Here is a 19,271-nt window from a genome sequence, read left to right as displayed (position 1 = left end):
AGAAGCTGCTAAGCACATCAGCAGTGATCTTCTAAGATTTGATCAAACCATGCCAGGTGAGAACAGTGACAACAGCTCATATGACCTTATTAAATTTAGCTCCACTTGCTGTATGAGTAACAGTCACTGACCTAAGGAAACAGCAGTGCTGCTTGACTAAAAACATTGATGGGAAGTGTGCGTTTGTTTGATTGTCCATCTGTCCATACACACCCTTGTCATTAATAAAGCCCATTAAAAAGCCACTTCCTCATCATTCTTCATTAAAAGGCAGTGTCGACAGTTGTCTAGAGTCAACAGTGTAGTTGCCCAGGATACACTTTGCTTCAAGGCATTAGTGGGATAAGTTTGAAATGGCCATCTACCAGCCTGACTGACCTCAGCATGGTCGCTATACTAAAGAAAAAACGCATTTCAAATGTGCCATTTATGCAACACCCTTACACAGTAGGACTTACAGACATACACTTTATTGTTAATAGTTTGTAGGATGCTGTTTGTGACAGAGCCCTTGGTTCTTTGTAAATTAATCATACCGATACGATGTTGAACAGAGGAAAGACATCTTTTAAACACATAAGAGCACACAGAGAACAGGTTATTCAAATCTAAATCAGAATAACTGAGTAGACTTAAATACTTCCGCTCTCCCTACATATTGACATAATATCTCATCATAAAGCACTATAAATACAGTGGTTTTCTTCAGTTAAAACACTTTACAGTAAATAAAAGGGAAGTGAAAAGAGGATGCACAGGACAGAAAAACGTGCTTGGTTTGACAGCTGCTTTCATTTCTATGTATCCTCTTAGCGCTGTTATTTACTGTAACAGCAACAAAGGTTGTGTCAGAAAAACAAATAAGAAGAACAGAAGCATTTAACTGGCTACAAATCTGGTGATTGTCATTTGATCCAAACTGTTTTTGATTGTTGGTGCATTTTTTTGTTAGAGATATTTTTGTAGACTTAAAGACTGAGCGCAGATACCTCCGGCTGTTTACTGAGACTGTCTACAACATATTAAGCTGCGGTGTTTCTGCTGAAATACCCATCGGACCTTAATACAGGTTAGTGCACTCCTTTATACTCCTATATACTACTGTATAGTGGATGGATTTTGTTGTTAGACTTAACTTTATTTAAAAATGTATTTTACAACCATGGCCTGTTTAGATTGAGACTGTAGTCAAATTAGCAGAATAATTATATCACACAAGTCAACACACACAGAAAGAAGCAATAAAAAGCATAAAACACAACTTCAGAAAGATAATAATTAAAACTATGCATCTTAACTCAATGCATTTGTTAAATTCAGTATTTCAAATCGGACTATGGATTTCAAGAAATTGCTATCTGTATTTAAATTTGATAAATTATGCTAAATACATGACTGATCAAAGGTAATTATTTATTGTCAAACATATAATTTATGTTGTTTTAACAGTTTATTTTTGCACGCATTCCATTTTATATATTACATATTATATTATATATTGAGTATTTGTTAATGATTATTCATAAACCTTTTTGTAAACTGTCAATAAACATTATTTGGATGGCTATTATCAGTGCACAAATAATCAAATAATCATCTTTTAAGAGATCTCCCAAAAATATTAAATCGGGCCAAATTAATGTTAATTGATGCTTTATAAACCACTTATTAATCATTCACGAATTATATGAATTTGTTGCAACTTTATGATAGCCATCCAAATCATTTTTATAGAGGTCTACAAAACAATGATTAACCATTGACAAATTATGAACTATCTATATAGGTTTATTAATCCTAAGTATAAGAAATAGCAAACATAGAATTAGTTATAATAATAATAGTAATAAATCAAACATATCTACACAATAAACATCCTTCTATAAGCAGACAGTATATAAACACAGATGTACAGATGATAGTTTATACATATAAATGTATAAACTAAATATTTTATATTACACTAAACTAATGTTAAAATTAGGGCGGCTCGATTATGGAAAAAAACAGTCACGATTATTTTGGTCAATATTGAAATCACGATTATTTAAAAAGATTACTCATTACTCATGCATTTATTAAACTTAAAAAAAAACAGTTAAACAGGAACAAACAAGAAAAAAGTGAAACTAATACTTTCCCTATTTGAACGTTTTTTGAGAACACAAGAAAAAATAGGAATTTTCTTGCAAAATGTAATGTGTTTCTCAATTCCTGTTTTTATGACCGTTAGGAGCTGAAATCTGAAAGCTAAAAATCTGATTAATTGCACAGCCCTAGTTAAAATATCATAAATAATATCATTACTGATAATTAGTTATCATAATCATTTCACAACCATTTCATTGTTTAGTAAAATAACTATCAACTAAAGTTTATTTAACTATCAATTTACCATTTATTAATGATGGTTATTATAAAGTCTACCTGTTATGACCAAGTAGAGCACACTGAAGGTCAAATAAGGGAAACACAATCAAATCACATCTTTAGGAAGGTTCTAATGTTTTTATTATATTGTTGAAACTGTTTTATAGAGGTTTACACTGACTATTTTGTCCATTACCATTTGTTCCAAATATTTCGTCCACCCCATTTATATCTATGAGGGAAGGCTAAATAACAGAAACATCTCCCTGTGTAATGCAATATAGTTCAACAGCACCACAAACTAGACCCTTCATAAGATGCATTGCAGGATGGTTTTACTACACTGCATTAGTTCTAGCCAGGTGTACCTAATAAACTGGAGAGTCAGTGTATGTATCAAAACTCACGTAGATTTTTATTTCCTTACTTTTATCCAGGCAAACAATGAGGCCTGTGACCGCTGCCCTCTGGGTGGCAGCCATGTTGATGGGACTCAAGTTGAGCGGTTCATACCCTGACAGCATCGTAGATCGCTCATCCAAAAACCTCTCCTTTGTCCCGAGAGACCTGCCACAGACGGCTGAGTCTGTAGACCTTTCATGCAACCGCATACAGAAACTCCACCGAGGAGACTTCAAAAACACCTCCCTCCTGAGGTTCCTCAACATTTCTTGGAATAGTTTGGATGACATCGACCCAGGAACGTTCCTCGACACGCCGCTCCTGGAGGATCTAGACCTGTCACACAACAGACTGAGGAACCTGTCGGCTCAGCGGTACCTGCTCCACACGGAGAACCTTCTGGTGCTAAATTTGGCCTGCAACAGGTTTCTCACCATGACACTGGGGAAGGAGTTCAGTTCCCTGGTAAAACTGGAGAGATTAGCACTTGGAGCGCAAAACATCAGTGCGGGTGATTTCAAGAATATTGCTGAAGTGAAACTGCGTACGCTGACCCTTTCCCTGGAGAATGAGTTGAGTTATACAGCAGGCAGTCTGAAGGATGTTCATGCTCAAAGGCTTCAGATAGCCTCCACTAGTGATCAAATAATGGACCATTATGTGGTTGATGATGCTCTGTCACTCTTTGATGAAGTGGAGTTGATGGATTTGACCGGTGGCTACAACGCCCTGAGCGAGCAGTTGACCAAGAGAGTAGAAATCCTCACATCTCATCTTTATCTCACCAACATATCCATCGACTGGAAAGACTTGACTCAATATGTAAATGTGGTTCTGCTTACATCAATCACCCATCTGAGCGCCTCTGACGTGGCCATCTACAATTTGCCTTATATGGACACTAAAGTGACCAAGACATCTGAAATGAAGTCATTCGAAGCCAGAAGGGCAGTGGTGAAGTCTTTCTTTTTTTCACAGGAGGCTGTATACAACTTTTTTATCAACATGCCGGTGAAGAGTTTAGCAATCATTGAGACTTCAATCATACACATGACATGCCCAAAGTCGCAGAGTCCTATCGTCCTGCTGGACTTCTCCTATTGTGCTCTATCTGACTCCATCTTCTCCAGAGTGGAGGGTCAACAAACTGTTGAATGTGAGAATCTGGAGAATGTCAGAAAATTGACTCTGGTTGGCAACAATCTTAAGAAACTTCTGATGCTGAGCAAACGTGTGCAACACATGAAGTCCTTGCAACATCTGGACCTCAGCCTCAACTCCTTGGTTTATGATGGCGTGGGAGAATGCGTCTGGCCACCAAACATCACCAACATGACTCTGTCTTCTAATGGTCTGACGGACTCCATTTTTAAATGTCTACCAAGGGGAACAGAAACACTGGACCTCCAGAACAACCAGGTTTCTGTGATACCATCATCCATCTTTAAACTGGGTAACCTTTCATCTCTGAATCTAAATGCTAACAGACTTCGGGACCTGCCAGTATGTAACGGTTTCCCCATACTGACTGAGCTCCTACTCAAGTCAAATTCCCTCCATGCACCGTCTGTGAACAAGCTGGAAAGCTGCCTCAAACTAAAAACCCTGGACATCAGTTACAACCCCTTCACCTGCACCTGTGCTCTGAGCAGTTTCATAAGTCTTGGCATCAAGTCTGAAAAGAAGAAAAGTCAAACAGAAATTGAATTGTTAAGTTGGCCATTGGACTATTACTGCACCTACCCAGAGAGCGTTAGAGACACCACCTTAAAAGACATCTCGATCCCAGAGGTCTCTTGTAATGTCTTCCTGCTAGCTGCCGCCATCTTGTGCCCAGCAGTGGTAATGATTGTCGCAGTTGTGACCCTGTGCCATCGTTTGGATGTTCCCTGGTATATGGGCATGATCTGGCAGTGGACCAGAGCCAAACACCGCGCTAGAATGAGTCACGTTCGACCTGAAGATCTGGTGGGGGTTGAGTTTCATGCTTTTGTGTCTTTCAGCCAGCATGACGCAGACTGGGTGAAAAATTACCTCCTCCCCAACCTTGAAGGCTACACAGGAGGGCTCCGAATCTGTCATCATGAGAAAAACTTTGTGCCGGGAAAGACAATTATTGAGAACATCATCGGCTGTGTGGAGAAAAGCCGACGCTCCGTGTTTGTTCTCTCTGCTCACTTCGTCAAGAGCGAGTGGTGCCATTATGAGCTGTACTTCGCCAGCCACCAACGCCTCGCTTGGGGGTCGGATAGCGTTGTGCTGGTACTGCTCGAGCCTCTGCCTCAATACCTGATCCCATCCAAGTACTACCAGCTGAAGTCCATGATGGGCCGGCACACATACTTGGAGTGGCCTCAGGACAGGGCCAAGCACAGGCTGTTCTGGGCTAATCTCAGAGCTGCCCTACAGACAGACCTGCCAAATGCACCAGTGGTAGAACAAGAGGAGTGACTGTAGAGGAAAGGGAAGTGGGAAGTGGGAAGTGAAAGTGTGAATGGGACAGAAGTGAGGGTTTCAAAAACGGAACATACTTTTGGGATCAAGTGCGAAAAAGTTTACACTTTTTTTGGTATTCTTTCTTAAACACAGTGGTTCCCAAAGTGGGGGGAGTGCCCTACGGCTAAATGTAAGTAAATGATGCATGGTTCAGCTGCACTGCTAGCAAAACATTGGGAGGGGGGGGGGCTTTAAAAATATTTGTATCTACAAGAAGGGGGGGGGGGAACCACTGCTTTAACACATGAGCATACTTTATTGAGCTAATTTTCAATATTGTACTATGAACTGACTTATTGTAAGCTTGTAAGACATGAATCATATCGCAACTTCTTTAAACCTTTTAGAGGGCATTTAATTGAAACATTTATATAAACTAACACTTCAAGTTTGTAACAAAAAAATAAACCTTACCCAAGAAATCAAAATGCACTTAATTCTTTTTGTCAATACTGGCTCCCACAAAATGTCACAATATGATTAAACCACTTCAAATGTAGTTGAGCACATGTTGAAAAGAAAACTACACACATACTACGAAAACTGCATGAGCGCTGTATATTCAGAAAAACAGTATTCTCTCCAACTCTCTAAAAAGAGAGGTCAACTTTTGAGGCAAGGAGAGGTATTCTTTTCGGAAGAGTTCAGAGATGGATGATAAAGACGAGAGAGCTAGACGTGTGCCCTGTGTTGGAGTCATGAAGTCAGTCCAGCTGCATTAAAACTGTGCCTGGAATATCAACTATGAAAAGGTTCAAAAGTCACAGGCCACGTGTCAAGGAAGAGACTGGATGATGATGATTTTCTCATTAATGCAGAAACGGTGAAGGACACTGTACAGGTTCTCTCCGCAACGCGACACCTGCCTCTCCATGGCCAGGCGGAAATCTTCCTTCACTCCTTTGGTGATTCCACGAGTCACTGTGTGGTGTCTGAAAAAAATACAAGGATAACAAAAATGAACACAAACCTACATATGGCCAGAGAGGTATTATTATGAGATGATTTGAGACTGAGATCTATAAAGTAAAGACAAAACCATGGAAACAGCATGTTACTTTTTCCTTACATATATAAATCAGCCAGTCGAGATTGCACAACCAAAGTTTTCATAAATAAAAACACAGAAAACATGTTCACAAATGAAATGAGTTCAAGTGTTATGAAAAGGCAAAAAAAGAAATAAAATTGACTGCACAAAAAAGACCAACATCATCCTTAAACAACAAAAACAGCAGCGATGGCCACAGAAAGACGAGCAATGGCTCAAATAAACAAACATCGACAGGAAATCAAACTAACTCTTGATGTAAAATGACAGGCCCAAATCAAAACAGGGGGAATGACAAGCCTTGAAGTTGGGAATGAAGGAAGGGTGACTGGTTTGGGGGAGGGGCCTGGGGTACCTGTCCATCGTCTGCACCCCTTGGAGCAGAAGGGTATTTAACTCCACCCCCAGGACGGGACTGGGGTTCCTAAGGGACAGCAACATTCAACAACGCTCAGTGAGGGTGCATTCAAGTGTCTTAACTTCTACAGCAATGAATGAAGGAGTATGATAGAAGCTTTATTTAAACCATAAACCCCTTCTCTTTCTAAGGCTTGCTCCGTTAACAGCATTTTCAGTTCAGAGTACATTTTTCCCCACAGGCCATGTCTACTTAGATCATCAATCAACATCACTGTTCTCTTTAAAACAGCAACAGAACGGGAGTGCGCAGTCACGATGCAAACTGAAACGTTTCTGAATGGGAGGGGCTTACTTGATCAGCATTCCCTGATTGGGCAGCAGCTCTAGTTGAATCCTCCCCCCTTCTGGTGTACGCAGGTATGCAAACTCCTCCAGCATGTCAATGTCTGACAAAAATCATGAGCTTATGGAAATTTAACATCCAACACAAGAAAACAGACAGTAACCACAAAGTAATAGGTATATATATATATATATATTTATTATTTGCCAATCGATTCGTGGAGGCTCTATTACGGTTGTGTGAGTAGTTACAAAAAAGGATACTGGTGACATAGTTGAAGAAATTCTCATACTGGAAACTGCCTTGCTGACAGATCTTTTCCACTGTCTTTAAAAACAGCATCTCGCCCTGTGGCCAGTCATGCTGCAGAAGCACCACCACATGGCCGAGCGACAGGTCGTCACGACTGTCTGTGAAGGCACGGAGCTGATGAAAAGCAGAAAAAAAGGGAAAGTGGTTTAGACAAGGTTTAATATCTAAATAGTACTGAAAAAAGTTACAGTCCAGCTGTAAATATCTAAGACTCCAACCTCTAAATGTCATGCATTTACACTGGAAAGTTTCACTAGCAGAAGTACCTTGAAGCAGGCTAACATCAGCTGGAGACAGAAAGGTAACACAGCTTTGCTGGTGCAGGGAAGCAATCTCAGGTCATTACCTAGATATGACAAAAATGAGTCACTGCATAACGTGCTGACATAATCACAGTCATAGATTACTCTGCCGCATCATAAATGGTGCCATTCATGTGATTTCTGTATCGAGGGACAACCGTAGTTTCAGTTAGTTCTTTCTCATTAATGTGTCAATAGCAGCAAAGGTAACTTGTGGTTAGTATTGATACGGAGTTGAAGGTTACAACAATCTGTCGACATACAGACACACTCATCACCATTTGTGGGAAATCTTTTGCTGAATACAAAAGGTGTATTAGATTTTAATTTTAAATAACTTAAAAAGCTGTTCATAGGTCAGAATCAGTAACTTGACGTTGATTTATAAAAGCAGGGAGATTGACGGTTTACCTTTCCTCGTTTTGTTCTTGACTCTCCCGTGATCCTCTGGGCTCTTTGTTGGTTCTTGGCCCGGGGGCACCAGCCCACCGACGACATCAAGCAGCTTCTCACAGGCCATCTGATTAACACATACAGTACAATACATGCATCACATGTCTAACCAAGGCAGGGTTATAACACAAAATTCCATTGAAAGAAACGGTCTGCTTTTATTCGGTCATTTGTACTCTAAATCAAGTTGTAAGCACACGTTGTCTGTGTGTTATGGATATCTTTTTTTTTACCGGGCCAAAACCTTTTCTGAAAATTATTGGTGACCAGTTACTAGATAATTTAGGTATGCATTTCAAATAATGCTACATAATAAAGCTATGCATGTTCAAAATGTTTGATAAATATAGAAACTTTGGAGCAAAGTAATCACATCATCTGTTAGTCAGAATGGTTAAATTGGAAAGAATATATGTACGTGTGAACATAATCTCTGGAATATGAACACCACCTGCAGGCCAGTTGGTGTTATTTTTATTTTTGGAACATGACCCACATAGCATTATGTTTTTGTATAATAGCTCTAATTTCAGCAGATGTTAGAATATGTTGAAGAGAAAACAACCTTCTATGTATATAATAGTGTGATATAGACATCAGTATAACAAGATTAGAGCTACAGATATATACAGGAGTGGCATTAAATAACAGAGAATGTACATAAATTTCAATACAAAATGTATTTGAGCCAGGCACGGATTCAGAAATATGGAAAAATGGGGGATGGAAGACTGAAGACATGCAACCTGTGTTTGTATACGCAACCTGATATAAGAGTGGAGAGAGTGAGTGTGTGTGTGTGTGTGTGTGTTTACCCTGTACTCTCCCAGTGCGTAGTGGCAGGACGCCTGCTGTATGAGAGCCCTGTGGTGCTCCAGACTGCCCTGACCTGAGGGGCTCTGCTGCCCAGGCTGAGGCTGCTGCACTGCAGCCATCTGGTGCAGGCTGGTGAGGGCTTTACGGTACTGTCCCTGAAGAGAGAGAGAGGGAGAGAGAGAGGGGAGAGAGAGAGAGGGAAGAGAGAGAGAGAGAGAGAGAGAGAGAGTGAGAGACACACACACACAAAAAAATAGTCACAGACAACTCATGGAGGCACATGGAATGATATTTATTTTAACATTTATAAATCTCTAACTTCTAATTAGAAAAACTTTATATTTTAATAATTCCATCCAATTTCCCTCTGTTTAATCTATTTGTTGTCATCAACTTGTGTCATGTTTCATAAACTCTAATGCCCCATTCTTTAAATATTGTATAAATTAAGATATATGTATTGCTATATCCTGTTCTTTGCTCCTCCTACAATTGATACGTTTCCACACAGGGATCTATAAAATGTATTTTAGTCCAGAACAAACGTATTCAACAAAATAATTTAGAATGACAGATTAAAAAAAATGCAGCAGGTGTCGTGTCACAAACAATGAAAACTTCATAATTCATGATAACCGTTTCTTGCCTGGTATATGATCATGTCGCTGAGAAATATTCTGAACCATAGCCAGCTGTCTGTTTTCCATGAGGCACAGATCTTCTTGAACTCTGTTGAAATGTTACAAAATGATTAAAACATTTTTTCCTTTATCCCTCCTCAAAGAGAATTAAAGACAATTGTATAGAGACATTTTTATAAGCCGTGAGAGTAACTGTCTGCAGCGGTTGTGGTTCCCAATTTATGATATGGTGTTGGAGTGACTGGAGCCTGTCTGGGTGGCTAAAACAAACACATGAACAGAAACGGTGTTTACCAGTTTCAAGGCCGTCATGGGAGTGAAGAAGGTCCCAGCTTTCCCTCGCTGTGCGGAAGCTCTCCAGAGTCTCTGACCAGCTGGGCATCTCAGTCTTGTTTACCAAAATGTGCCGACCGCGACCTTTTCCCAACCCCTCCTCATCATCTGAGCTCTACATTGACACACACGCACACACAGAGTAACAAACCAAAGCAGATACAACGGAAACACACTATACTCCCATACTAAAACCTATTTAAGAACACATACATAACAACCTTGCACAGTCTTTGTTGGCTAGAAACATGAATGATATCTGGTCAGTCCTCACCATCGTCTTCTCTCTCCCATCTGCCAGTTTGCGTTTCTTATGTGCATGTTTTACTGCTCCTCTTTCCCCCTCCACATCATTATACACCGAGCTCAAATCCTCTACAAGGATCCACGGCCCTGAACTCAACGTATTCACACCTGCCAAACATAAACCCATTATTTGATCTTTTAACCTTTCATTAAAAATTGAGATGCATATCCTGAAGAACTAGAGTGACATGAACAAACAAAGATAGAGGCTGACCCTGGAACAGTGCAGGCTGCACAGCTGAGACATAGAGGAAGGCGCTGCGGAAGAGGACGAGCGCAGCACAGATGACCACCTGACTGCAGCAGCGGGACCTTGTGTCTCCTTCCAGACCAGGCAGGTAGCGACACAGCTCCTTCACTCTCTGAAGCATGTCCACATAACTCCTAGAGCATAAGGTACACACACACACACACACACACACACACACACACACACACACACACACACACACACACACACACACCACACACACACACACACACACACACACACACACACACACACACACACACACGTAAAATCATGTGTATGTATATAACATATGCATGTACTGCAAGGAATATAAGTGATCTAAACAATCTTTCCCTAAGCCCTCTAACTTTTACAGACTTTTTAACATGATGGAACCGTCATCTGCACATTGTTTTGTGACACCAAATTGCTCCATTTACTTGTTTCTTTTAATTATAACAAACATTAATATTGATATTGTAGGTATATATCTGACCTTTATGTAATATAATGAAATATATATTATACACCAATATTCCTACACTACTATTTATATCAATCGGTTTTGTATGTAACTGTACTAAAAACATGCACTGCCTTGCAACTACATCACGATCCATTCGGAATTCCATGAGGGCCTCTTATCTATTATATGACAGCAAAGTCTGCTAGCTCGAAGTTAGTCGTTGTTTTCCATAGTGAAAGGATTTAAAGAACGGCAACACACAGAGAGCGAGAGGTGAGGGGCAAAGCCTGACATCTCGTTGTGATGTCAGGCTTCATCCTGGAAATATACTTCCGTTGATCCAGACTAATTATGGTAGACTCTTGATCAGAAACACCTCTCGGTATAATGAAGTACAACACAACAGAACCTCAAAATGACAGGCTCCAAAATGACCATTAAGTTAAATCAACACCTCTAAAACACTTTCAACAAAAACTGAACATTATGACCTTCGTGAATGTAGGATTTATTGTAGGGCTGTTGTACTAGATTGCATAACTTAAGCTATGTGTACCTAATAAATGATTGTATATTACAAGAGTCACCTGAATACACAACAACCATAAAACACAGTACTGGCTGATTGATAGGCAGACAGATAAGACTACCTCTGCCCCTTGTCTCCCTGCCACTCGCAGCGGGCTCCAACCACAGCGAGGATATCCAACAGCCTCTCCCAAGGTTCTGCTACCACTGACGACTTTTCCGACAGGCCGTCAATCACATACCGCTGGGAGCCACGGGACACAGCGGTTGACTTCAGAGACCCACCTTCTTGAGAGCCTAAATCAAAGAACGAGAGCAAGAGACAAAAATGTCAGGCAGGCAGTGAATAGAGAAAATATGGAGATAGACGATACTACATATTGAGGAACGTGATCACACTGGGTTAGCACTAAGAAAAAAGTAAAGCGCTACATCAACACAGTGCAGCAGCTTTACCCTGTATCTGTACATCAGGGGAGGGTCCACGGGTAACATAGCCGATGTAGAATTCAGCTGCTTTCAGCATGTACTTCTGCATCAGGCTGGCCGGCAGGCGCATGTCCATGTTGTTTATGACCAAAGGAAGGACATCACACACTGTAATAATCAGAAGGAATTTGTGTTAAAGTCAAGCCTCTAGCAAGTTTGTTTTTGAATGAAAAATTTGGTTTTGAGTGTTTTACTAACCAAAAAGTTTTCTGAAGCAGTTGACAGGAGTCTCCACATTCTCTGATACCTCCGCGTCCAACAAGGTTTCTCCTAGATTGACCTAAACATACAGACGAATATTACTAGAGACTGTTTTAGTGCTGTTTAGTGTAGGGTTCAAAGTGTTATGTTATTATTACGTACCCCATGTTGGACTACAGACTCTGGAAAGCGCTTAAGAAGAAGGAGCAGCATCTCTGCCTTCTCCAAAGTGTTGAAACACTGCTCCGTGGCTTTCAGTAGCATCTCACACTGCACACGGCCAGGAAGTGTCTCAAAAAGCCCTGGGGGAAACAAGCACGCACTCTTTAGATTTCCAAAACCAACACTGCACTACCCACACTTCATCGTCCCACTTCTGACAGTGTGTTTAACTCCTCTCACCTCGTAGAAACTGTGCATGTTTGTCCTGAGAGTCACTGCGCAGTGCAGCAGTGATGACATTGATCTCTCGCCAAACAATGGGCTGATCTGGAAAGTTTATAAACCTAAAGAATAGACAAATCGTTTGCAAATGTTAGCTCAGACTCAGCAAAGGGCACTTGACATTAACACTAAGACAAAGAGATAGACAGGGTCGATACAGCATAGAATCACAATATTTTCTGTAGAAATACTGTATCAATACACAGACGCCAAGTATTAATCTATCTTTTTTTTAGATAAAAAAAGATGTTGACAAAGTCTTCCTTTGGAGACATAATTTGAAGTTGGAAAAAAAAGGTAATAAATTGCAATGTATTACAAAATATCGCAATAATATCGTATTGTGACATAAGTATCATGATAATATCTTATTGTGGGGCCTATCATGGAGATCCACACCCCTAAGAGATAGTACATTGTAACTCACATGTCATACAGCAGTCTCCCTGCCGAGGCTGTCCTCTCTGCATTGCGTTCAATGATGTACATTTCATACTGTGAAAACGCATCAACCAAATTTTAACAATGGGGTCATAACTGAGGATCCACACATTTCAAACACACGATAATGCTTGACAAAGAGAGAGAGAAATGCATTAAACTCTGGTGGTTTGACCATATGCAGCTAAGATGAATGCGTATGTTACCTGTATGTTGAAATCTGCAGGGTAAAGGGTTCTGGCAGTTATGAGCCAGGCTTTGGCCGCACAGGGATCATCAGAGACCAGCTCCCGGGCTCTCTTCACCAGAAAATCGCAGTCTTTTTGCGCTGACATTGTACATGAATCTAGCTTTCAGTACCAAAGGCGACAAACTGAACCCACACGCGGTAGATTAATGCATACGCTTGTTTTACACGCACACGTCTCGGTAGATAAATTTCAAGTGCAAGCTGTGACAGTTAGCTAACGTTAGCGTTAGGGGCTAAAGAGAGCTGCTCTGAGCCAAATGTAAGAATACAGCTAGCAATACATAGCTAACGTTAGCTGGCATCTTTGCTACAATTACCACACCATGCCCTATTATTCAGTTATATCATATACATTTAACAACCATGAATATCAGAGAAAAAGAAGAGCAACTAAAAGCTGTTTTGAGAATAACGTTACCAGTAAAAGCTAAACCTTTATTTACCGACACATTCATCTCAATGTTAATATTATGACGTCACATAATAGTCGTAAAAAATGTCGCAGCTACATCCTGCTTTACGACGAACAAAACAACCCGGAAAATAGTTCGTCATAGCTTTTTACTTTTTACTCAACATAATGCTGTACATCGAAATAATCTGGGATCCTTTCCCAACTATTTGCAAAACTAATAGTGCAAAGATGAAAGAGCAGGGACGTATTATATTGTGATAGAGGCTCTCTGAAGTCAGATCTGCAGTAGTGCGCAGGCGCTAAAGTTGCATTGCTGCGGTCACCTGCCGCTGTTGGGGCTGCAGACCGACCAAACACGACCTACCGTTTGTTGTGGCCGTTGGCCCAATTACCCTGCAGAAAACTGCACTCTACCTGTCCAGGATTAGGACAACGTCTGGCGTAAACGGCAGGTAAAGACTGATATCTGTGCCCGGCCGTTGCTTAACCAAAACTGTGAGACGCTCTTAAGCTTCTTGACGTTGCTGTCAACGAAATTTCCAACTAACCACCCATCAACGCTTGTCCGTGTTGACTCTTATTATGCTAGGCACTTAGAATGCTAGGCTGACATGTGTTTTGCTGTAACATACATACATGACTCCTGTTCTCGTGTCCTATCTTAAATAAATCTGATTGTCTGCTAATGTTAATTGTCACTAACACAGCCGAGGAGGCCCAGTCACCAGCACTGTTGAGCTGGCTAAGTTGGTTAAGCAGCCTAGCAGTTGGGTGTCTGGTATTGAGCTAAGCATGCTAGCTCGTCGATGATTTGGTTTTATTTTGTAGCTAGCTATTAATACAGTAACTAATATTGCTTCGTGTCCTAGTTGTAATGGGGCCGTTGAGTGACATAAACCCTTTTTGTCTGTATCAGCCCAATGACAGAGCTCATGCTGTGACAACGAGGAGGCATTAACCCATTACACAGAGGGCGTGTTCGCAGGACATATGGAAACTTTTCCGGTTGCGTAATAGAATTGCTGTCCTCTGAATCCGAACCATAATGTATTTATTACCAAAGGACGTTTTCACTTGCAAAGGATTTGCCTTGGTGTATTTGGTGCATGCAATGAACACAATAAAAAGGGAATACACAAAAAGTACTGCTACTATCAATAGACAGAATAGAAATATCACAATAAAAAGTTTGTGAAAAGACACTAACAACATAACAAATATGTACAATATAATTGCTTAAGAAATGTGAACAAAGTAAGGCCGTACGGTTTAGTGCAAGGTGTGCAAAAATATTGATCAGGGGATGTGCAAAAGTTTGTATAATGTGTACACTGCTTAGTCCAGGATGTGCGTTAATGTAACGTGTGGTGACTGTGAGTGGGGGGGTTAAGCGTCTGCCAGAGACTGTCTGTGCTCCAATCCAGTTAGTTAGTTACAGTTTTAATATCATAATGTGGTTGTATTCAGCAAAATGATAGTACAGAACTGTCAGCAGTTAAGTGTACTTAATTCACTCTTAAGGTTTCAATGTTGCCTGTTTAAAGTATATATTTTGTCTGAAATGTCGTGGAGGTAATTGTGTAAAGTCTCACAACATGGAACTAAAATAACACCTAAAAACTGCAATGCTTGAACAAATGTGCTGTACTTTTAACCTGGGGACTTTTAAATTACATAACAGGCTTCTCTCAGAGGTCAGTAGCCATGTGGCAGCGTGGTTTCTCATACAGTCCTGAAACTCTGTGTCAGGATTTCTGGAGTGATATTTTGGTTTACGTGCTGTAACCTCTAATGACCTCAAACCTTTGCCTCCACTATCTCCTCTATGTTCTATATTTGGCACTATGTGGTAGGGCGTGGCACTAGTATCTTCAATAATTCAAAGTAAAAAGGAAAAACTACATTTAAACGTTTTATAATAAAGGTTAATATATGGTGCTTTTGTAATGTACATTAAAGGAACAGACCTAGTGTCTTCTACCGCTCATAGCTGTGCTCTCCTGCCCCAGGACTAAGCTGATGTCAATCTGTTAACTTGTGTTTATTAACTCTTATCAGTGGCCAGTTGGGGCAGCCTGATTGTACAAGTTGAAGGCTGCAGGCTGAGAGTTAAACAGTTCAACCTGTTTAAATCATCATGGGCCATTACATTTAATCTAAACCCCAACCAATATATCTGTTATTATAGATATTATTTCGACAAACAAATTGCATCACTACACATGTTGGCACATATGCAAAATAAATTGTGCTATATTAATGTTTTATAGATTGCAGTTTTATGTATATTTGATATTTATTAAATATAAATAAATACATTGTAGGTATTTTGATTTTATTGTTTTGGTTGTATTATTGTGTATACATATACTCTTTTCATAGTTATTTTTCAGTGAATTGAATGTTTGCCAAAAATGTGTTAATTAAAAAATGTCAACCATTGCTATGTTGTCTTGATTGGGCCCCAATTGAATTCCATTTGTTCTTGCCATAATTTATAATAGGCATACTAACATTTCCTCTCTCTTTCACAGGGTTTATATTTTACAAAAGAGTGCAGTGTTGATGTGATGCTGAAGGAATAGGCTGTGGAGCACTGAGTCTTCCATGGCTGTTAGCACCATGGACTCGGAGTCAGCCCGGACACCTCAGCCTCAGGCTGCCCTGACTATAGGAGGTCCCTCCCTGCTGCCTGCTGATGCTCTGAGTGCCAGGCCAGGCACTCAAGGGAAGCACTATGTCTGCGGCTCCATTGCAGCTTTTTCCAACATCTTGGTGACTTTCCCCATCCAGAAGGTGCTGTTCCGCCAGCAGCTGCACGGTGTGTTGGCCACTGAGGCGGTGCGGCAGCTCCAGAGGGATGGGCTAAGGAATCTTTACCGGGGCCTGCTGCCCCCGCTGCTCCAAAAGAGCACTACAGTTGCCATCATGTTTGGCCTGTACGAGGACTTCTCTAGAGTTTTACTAGACCAGGCTGGTGGCAGCGGTGTGCCGGACCTGGTCACCCGAAGCTTTGCTGCAGCGTTGGCAGGAACCGCAGAGGCCATCCTGACGCCATTTGAGCGCGTGCAGACTCTCCTGCAAGACCATCGGCACCACGGGCGCTTCAACAACACAGTCCACACCTTCCGGACACTTCTTACTGAGTATGGTGTCAGAGAATGCTACCGTGGCCTGGTGCCCATACTTCTCCGTAATGGCCCTAGCAATGTGTTCTTCTTCGGGCTCCGCGGGCCCATTAAGGAGCAGCTCCCAGAAGTCACTAGTCGGGCAGGTCACATGGTGAATGATTTTGTGTGTGGAGGTTTGTTGGGGGCAGCCCTTGGCATCATGTTCTATCCATTAAATGTGGTCAAGTCCCGGGCTCAGTCCCAGGTCGGTGGAGACTTCCAGCCTTGCAGGAAGGTGCTGCTAACAGTGTGGAGAGAGAGGGGTGGCAGTCTGGCCATGCTCTTCAGAGGGGCCCACCTTAACTACCACCGTTCACTCCTCTCCTGGGGGATCATCAATGCCACCTACGAGCTGCTGCTGAAGCTCATGTAAGAGGGAGAATGGATATGACGAAAGAAGAGATCTAGAGAGGAGGAGAAAGCATTTTAAAAGGGGAAAAACCTGTATGGAGTGATGGAACCAGTTTGTTGAGAAGAAAGGAAATCGTAAAGTAAAGCCGATGCACTTGCTGTCTGGCCCTATTTTGGTACACTAGGGTTTCCATGATTTAAAGACAGCAGGGAAGTTGCACTTCTGACAGGGGCCAACAGTCAGTGTGAAATAAGCCACCTGCCACATGCCATGACTATTTATTGTTGTCAAAATATTTAAAATAAAAAACAAGTCACACGCTTTAGCCTATACAAAACTTGTGCCAGGGTCCAATTAAAATGCCCTTGTTTGCTCTCTGTACAGAAATGTTGTGGAGCATTACTTGACAGCGCTTTACTTGACTGGATAAGCTGTTTCTTTGTATGTGCCGTGTGCTGTGGTGTTTTGTAGACAACATCCATCTTTTTGTTTGTTTGTTTGAAGAGGTATTCTGTGAGGCTGAATTCTGCCACTTAACTGAAACACTTTTGTACTTTTGACCGTTGAAATTCCCCAACATTTATTGTCAAGGAGAGTGTAATAAATTGAGTGTTGGCCATTTTATTTCTCTTTATGCTCCATCTCCACTTATTTGGCCTTCATGTTTATGAGATCAAAAGGCTGATACTTAAGGCACTGTTGAGATGACTATCAGGTATATACATGTTGTTGGAAATATTGTCTAGCAGATACACGTAGGCTAATTCTTAAACATTTTTTCCTTTCAAACACATGATTTGTCTTTGCCAATTGGAACTGAAATGTTTTGTCAAGCACTATTTTTATTGCTTTTATGAAGTGCTTCTGGCTTGTGTTATTCAAGTTTTGGCCGTTCATGTCAGTTAAACATAGTGACACTGAGATCTTGTGTTGTTTTTATCATTCATTGGAAGGGAGAGTTGCTACAAATAATCCCACAGAAAATGTTTGCTCTTTGTTTAAAATATACATTTTAAGAAAACTTTTGCAGTTTCAGAAAAAGACCTTTTGATATTAATTTGACTGTGCACCATTGCTGCATTTGTTCATTTGTGGGTTATTGTTCACTTATTGACTATACAACTAAGTGCTCCTCAGTGTTTGTTTCCTTTTTATAAACTTTAATATCACTTGTTTTATACATGTATCTCTCTCCCTCTACTCCCTATTTTCATATATATTTCCTTCTCTCACGCTTGCTCTAATTCTGTCCTGTAACATCTGTTGACATAATGGGCTCAGATTTCAGGCTTGAGTAAATACTGTCACCACGCAGCAGCTCACGGTGGGTATGACAGCCCAAAGATGGCATGCTGCCTGGACACTGAACAGTAATGTGCTGAGAGAAGACCGGGGCAGAGGGAAATGTTCAGTTGCACAAAAAGCTCAAGCTGCCATGTAAATGGATCATTTGGCCTATTTCTTCAATTCTTTACACTTTGGACTGTCCACAGTGTGCTGTTTCCTAAGCATCTTTTCAGGATTTTCCTGGGTTTCCACTTTGAAAGTAAGACTTTTGAATTGGGTTTTGAAAGTGGGACACCCTTGCACATATTAAATAATGCCGTTTCTAATTACCACTTCTCCTGAAGCACAAGTCACTGAGTCACTATGAAAATGTCCATTTAATAATTGCAATGAAATTAAATGTTTAAAATCAATCCATTAAAAAGGTTGATAGTGTATATGTCTGTTACATGGGTGTTTATGGGGATACATTTAAAAAAGAAAAGAAACTTCATTCACAAAAAATCTGACAAATTGTTTAACTTATGTAATTGAGGCCCCCATACATAATGAAACAGAATGGCTTCTTTGTGCCCTATAACTGCAGTGCCAGTCCTCCCTGTGACTAATACTTGCACCGTAATCCCTTCTTTATAATCGATCACACAAACAGCATCACCGTTACAATGATGTATTGTAGTCGAGCTGAACAGATTTAACAATGGCTTACACTGAAGGATGGTCTAACACTCAAGTACACTATGTAGTTTAACACCTATCTGATATTTCTGCTGTGTATTAGATCATAGAAATGACTCACATACACTTTCTA

At 40.7% G+C, this 19,271-nt stretch overlaps 3 protein-coding genes across 4 annotated transcripts; 2 read left to right on the top strand and 1 right to left on the bottom strand.

The window, feature by feature from the left end:
• The first annotated feature begins 740 nt into the window (after positions 1-740).
• tlr1 (toll-like receptor 1) lies at positions 741-5,436 on the top strand. Its single transcript, XM_039812919.1, has 2 exons — positions 741-1,069; positions 2,808-5,436. Exon 2 carries the CDS (start codon positions 2,815-2,817, stop codon positions 5,221-5,223), a length of 2,409 nt encoding a protein of 802 aa, XP_039668853.1. The 5' UTR covers positions 741-1,069; positions 2,808-2,814; the 3' UTR covers positions 5,224-5,436.
• Positions 5,437-5,598: 162 nt separating this feature from the next.
• ints10 (integrator complex subunit 10) lies at positions 5,599-13,773 on the bottom strand. Of its 2 annotated transcripts, XM_039812920.1 has the most exons (18): positions 13,193-13,773; positions 12,973-13,040; positions 12,504-12,607; positions 12,264-12,403; positions 12,099-12,180; positions 11,868-12,008; positions 11,534-11,708; positions 10,400-10,569; positions 10,154-10,293; positions 9,841-9,994; positions 9,552-9,634; positions 8,905-9,060; positions 8,048-8,156; positions 7,601-7,680; positions 7,286-7,448; positions 7,032-7,125; positions 6,675-6,743; positions 5,599-6,200 (listed from the first exon to the last, which is right to left on the bottom strand). In XM_039812920.1, the coding sequence occupies exons 1-18, from the start codon at positions 13,319-13,321 to the stop codon at positions 6,044-6,046; spliced, it is 2,214 nt and encodes a 737-aa protein (XP_039668854.1). In that variant the 5' UTR covers positions 13,322-13,773; the 3' UTR covers positions 5,599-6,043. The 2 variants fall into 2 exon arrangements, with proteins under 2 accessions (XP_039668854.1, XP_039668855.1); XM_039812921.1 differs by lacking the exon at positions 6,675-6,743.
• Positions 13,774-13,957: 184 nt separating this feature from the next.
• Positions 13,958-18,895, top strand: slc25a51b (solute carrier family 25 member 51b). Its single transcript, XM_039812922.1, has 2 exons — positions 13,958-14,103; positions 16,186-18,895. Exon 2 carries the CDS (start codon positions 16,259-16,261, stop codon positions 17,192-17,194), a length of 936 nt encoding a protein of 311 aa, XP_039668856.1. The 5' UTR covers positions 13,958-14,103; positions 16,186-16,258; the 3' UTR covers positions 17,195-18,895.
• The last annotated feature ends 376 nt before the right edge of the window (positions 18,896-19,271 follow it).

This window comes from Perca fluviatilis, chromosome 10 (assembly GCF_010015445.1).
Source record: "Perca fluviatilis chromosome 10, GENO_Pfluv_1.0, whole genome shotgun sequence".
In the NCBI taxonomy this organism is placed as follows: Eukaryota; Metazoa; Chordata; class Actinopteri; order Perciformes; family Percidae; genus Perca; species Perca fluviatilis.
The sequence above is the reverse complement of the archived record's forward strand: the minus strand, read 5'-3'. Positions and strand labels throughout refer to the sequence as shown.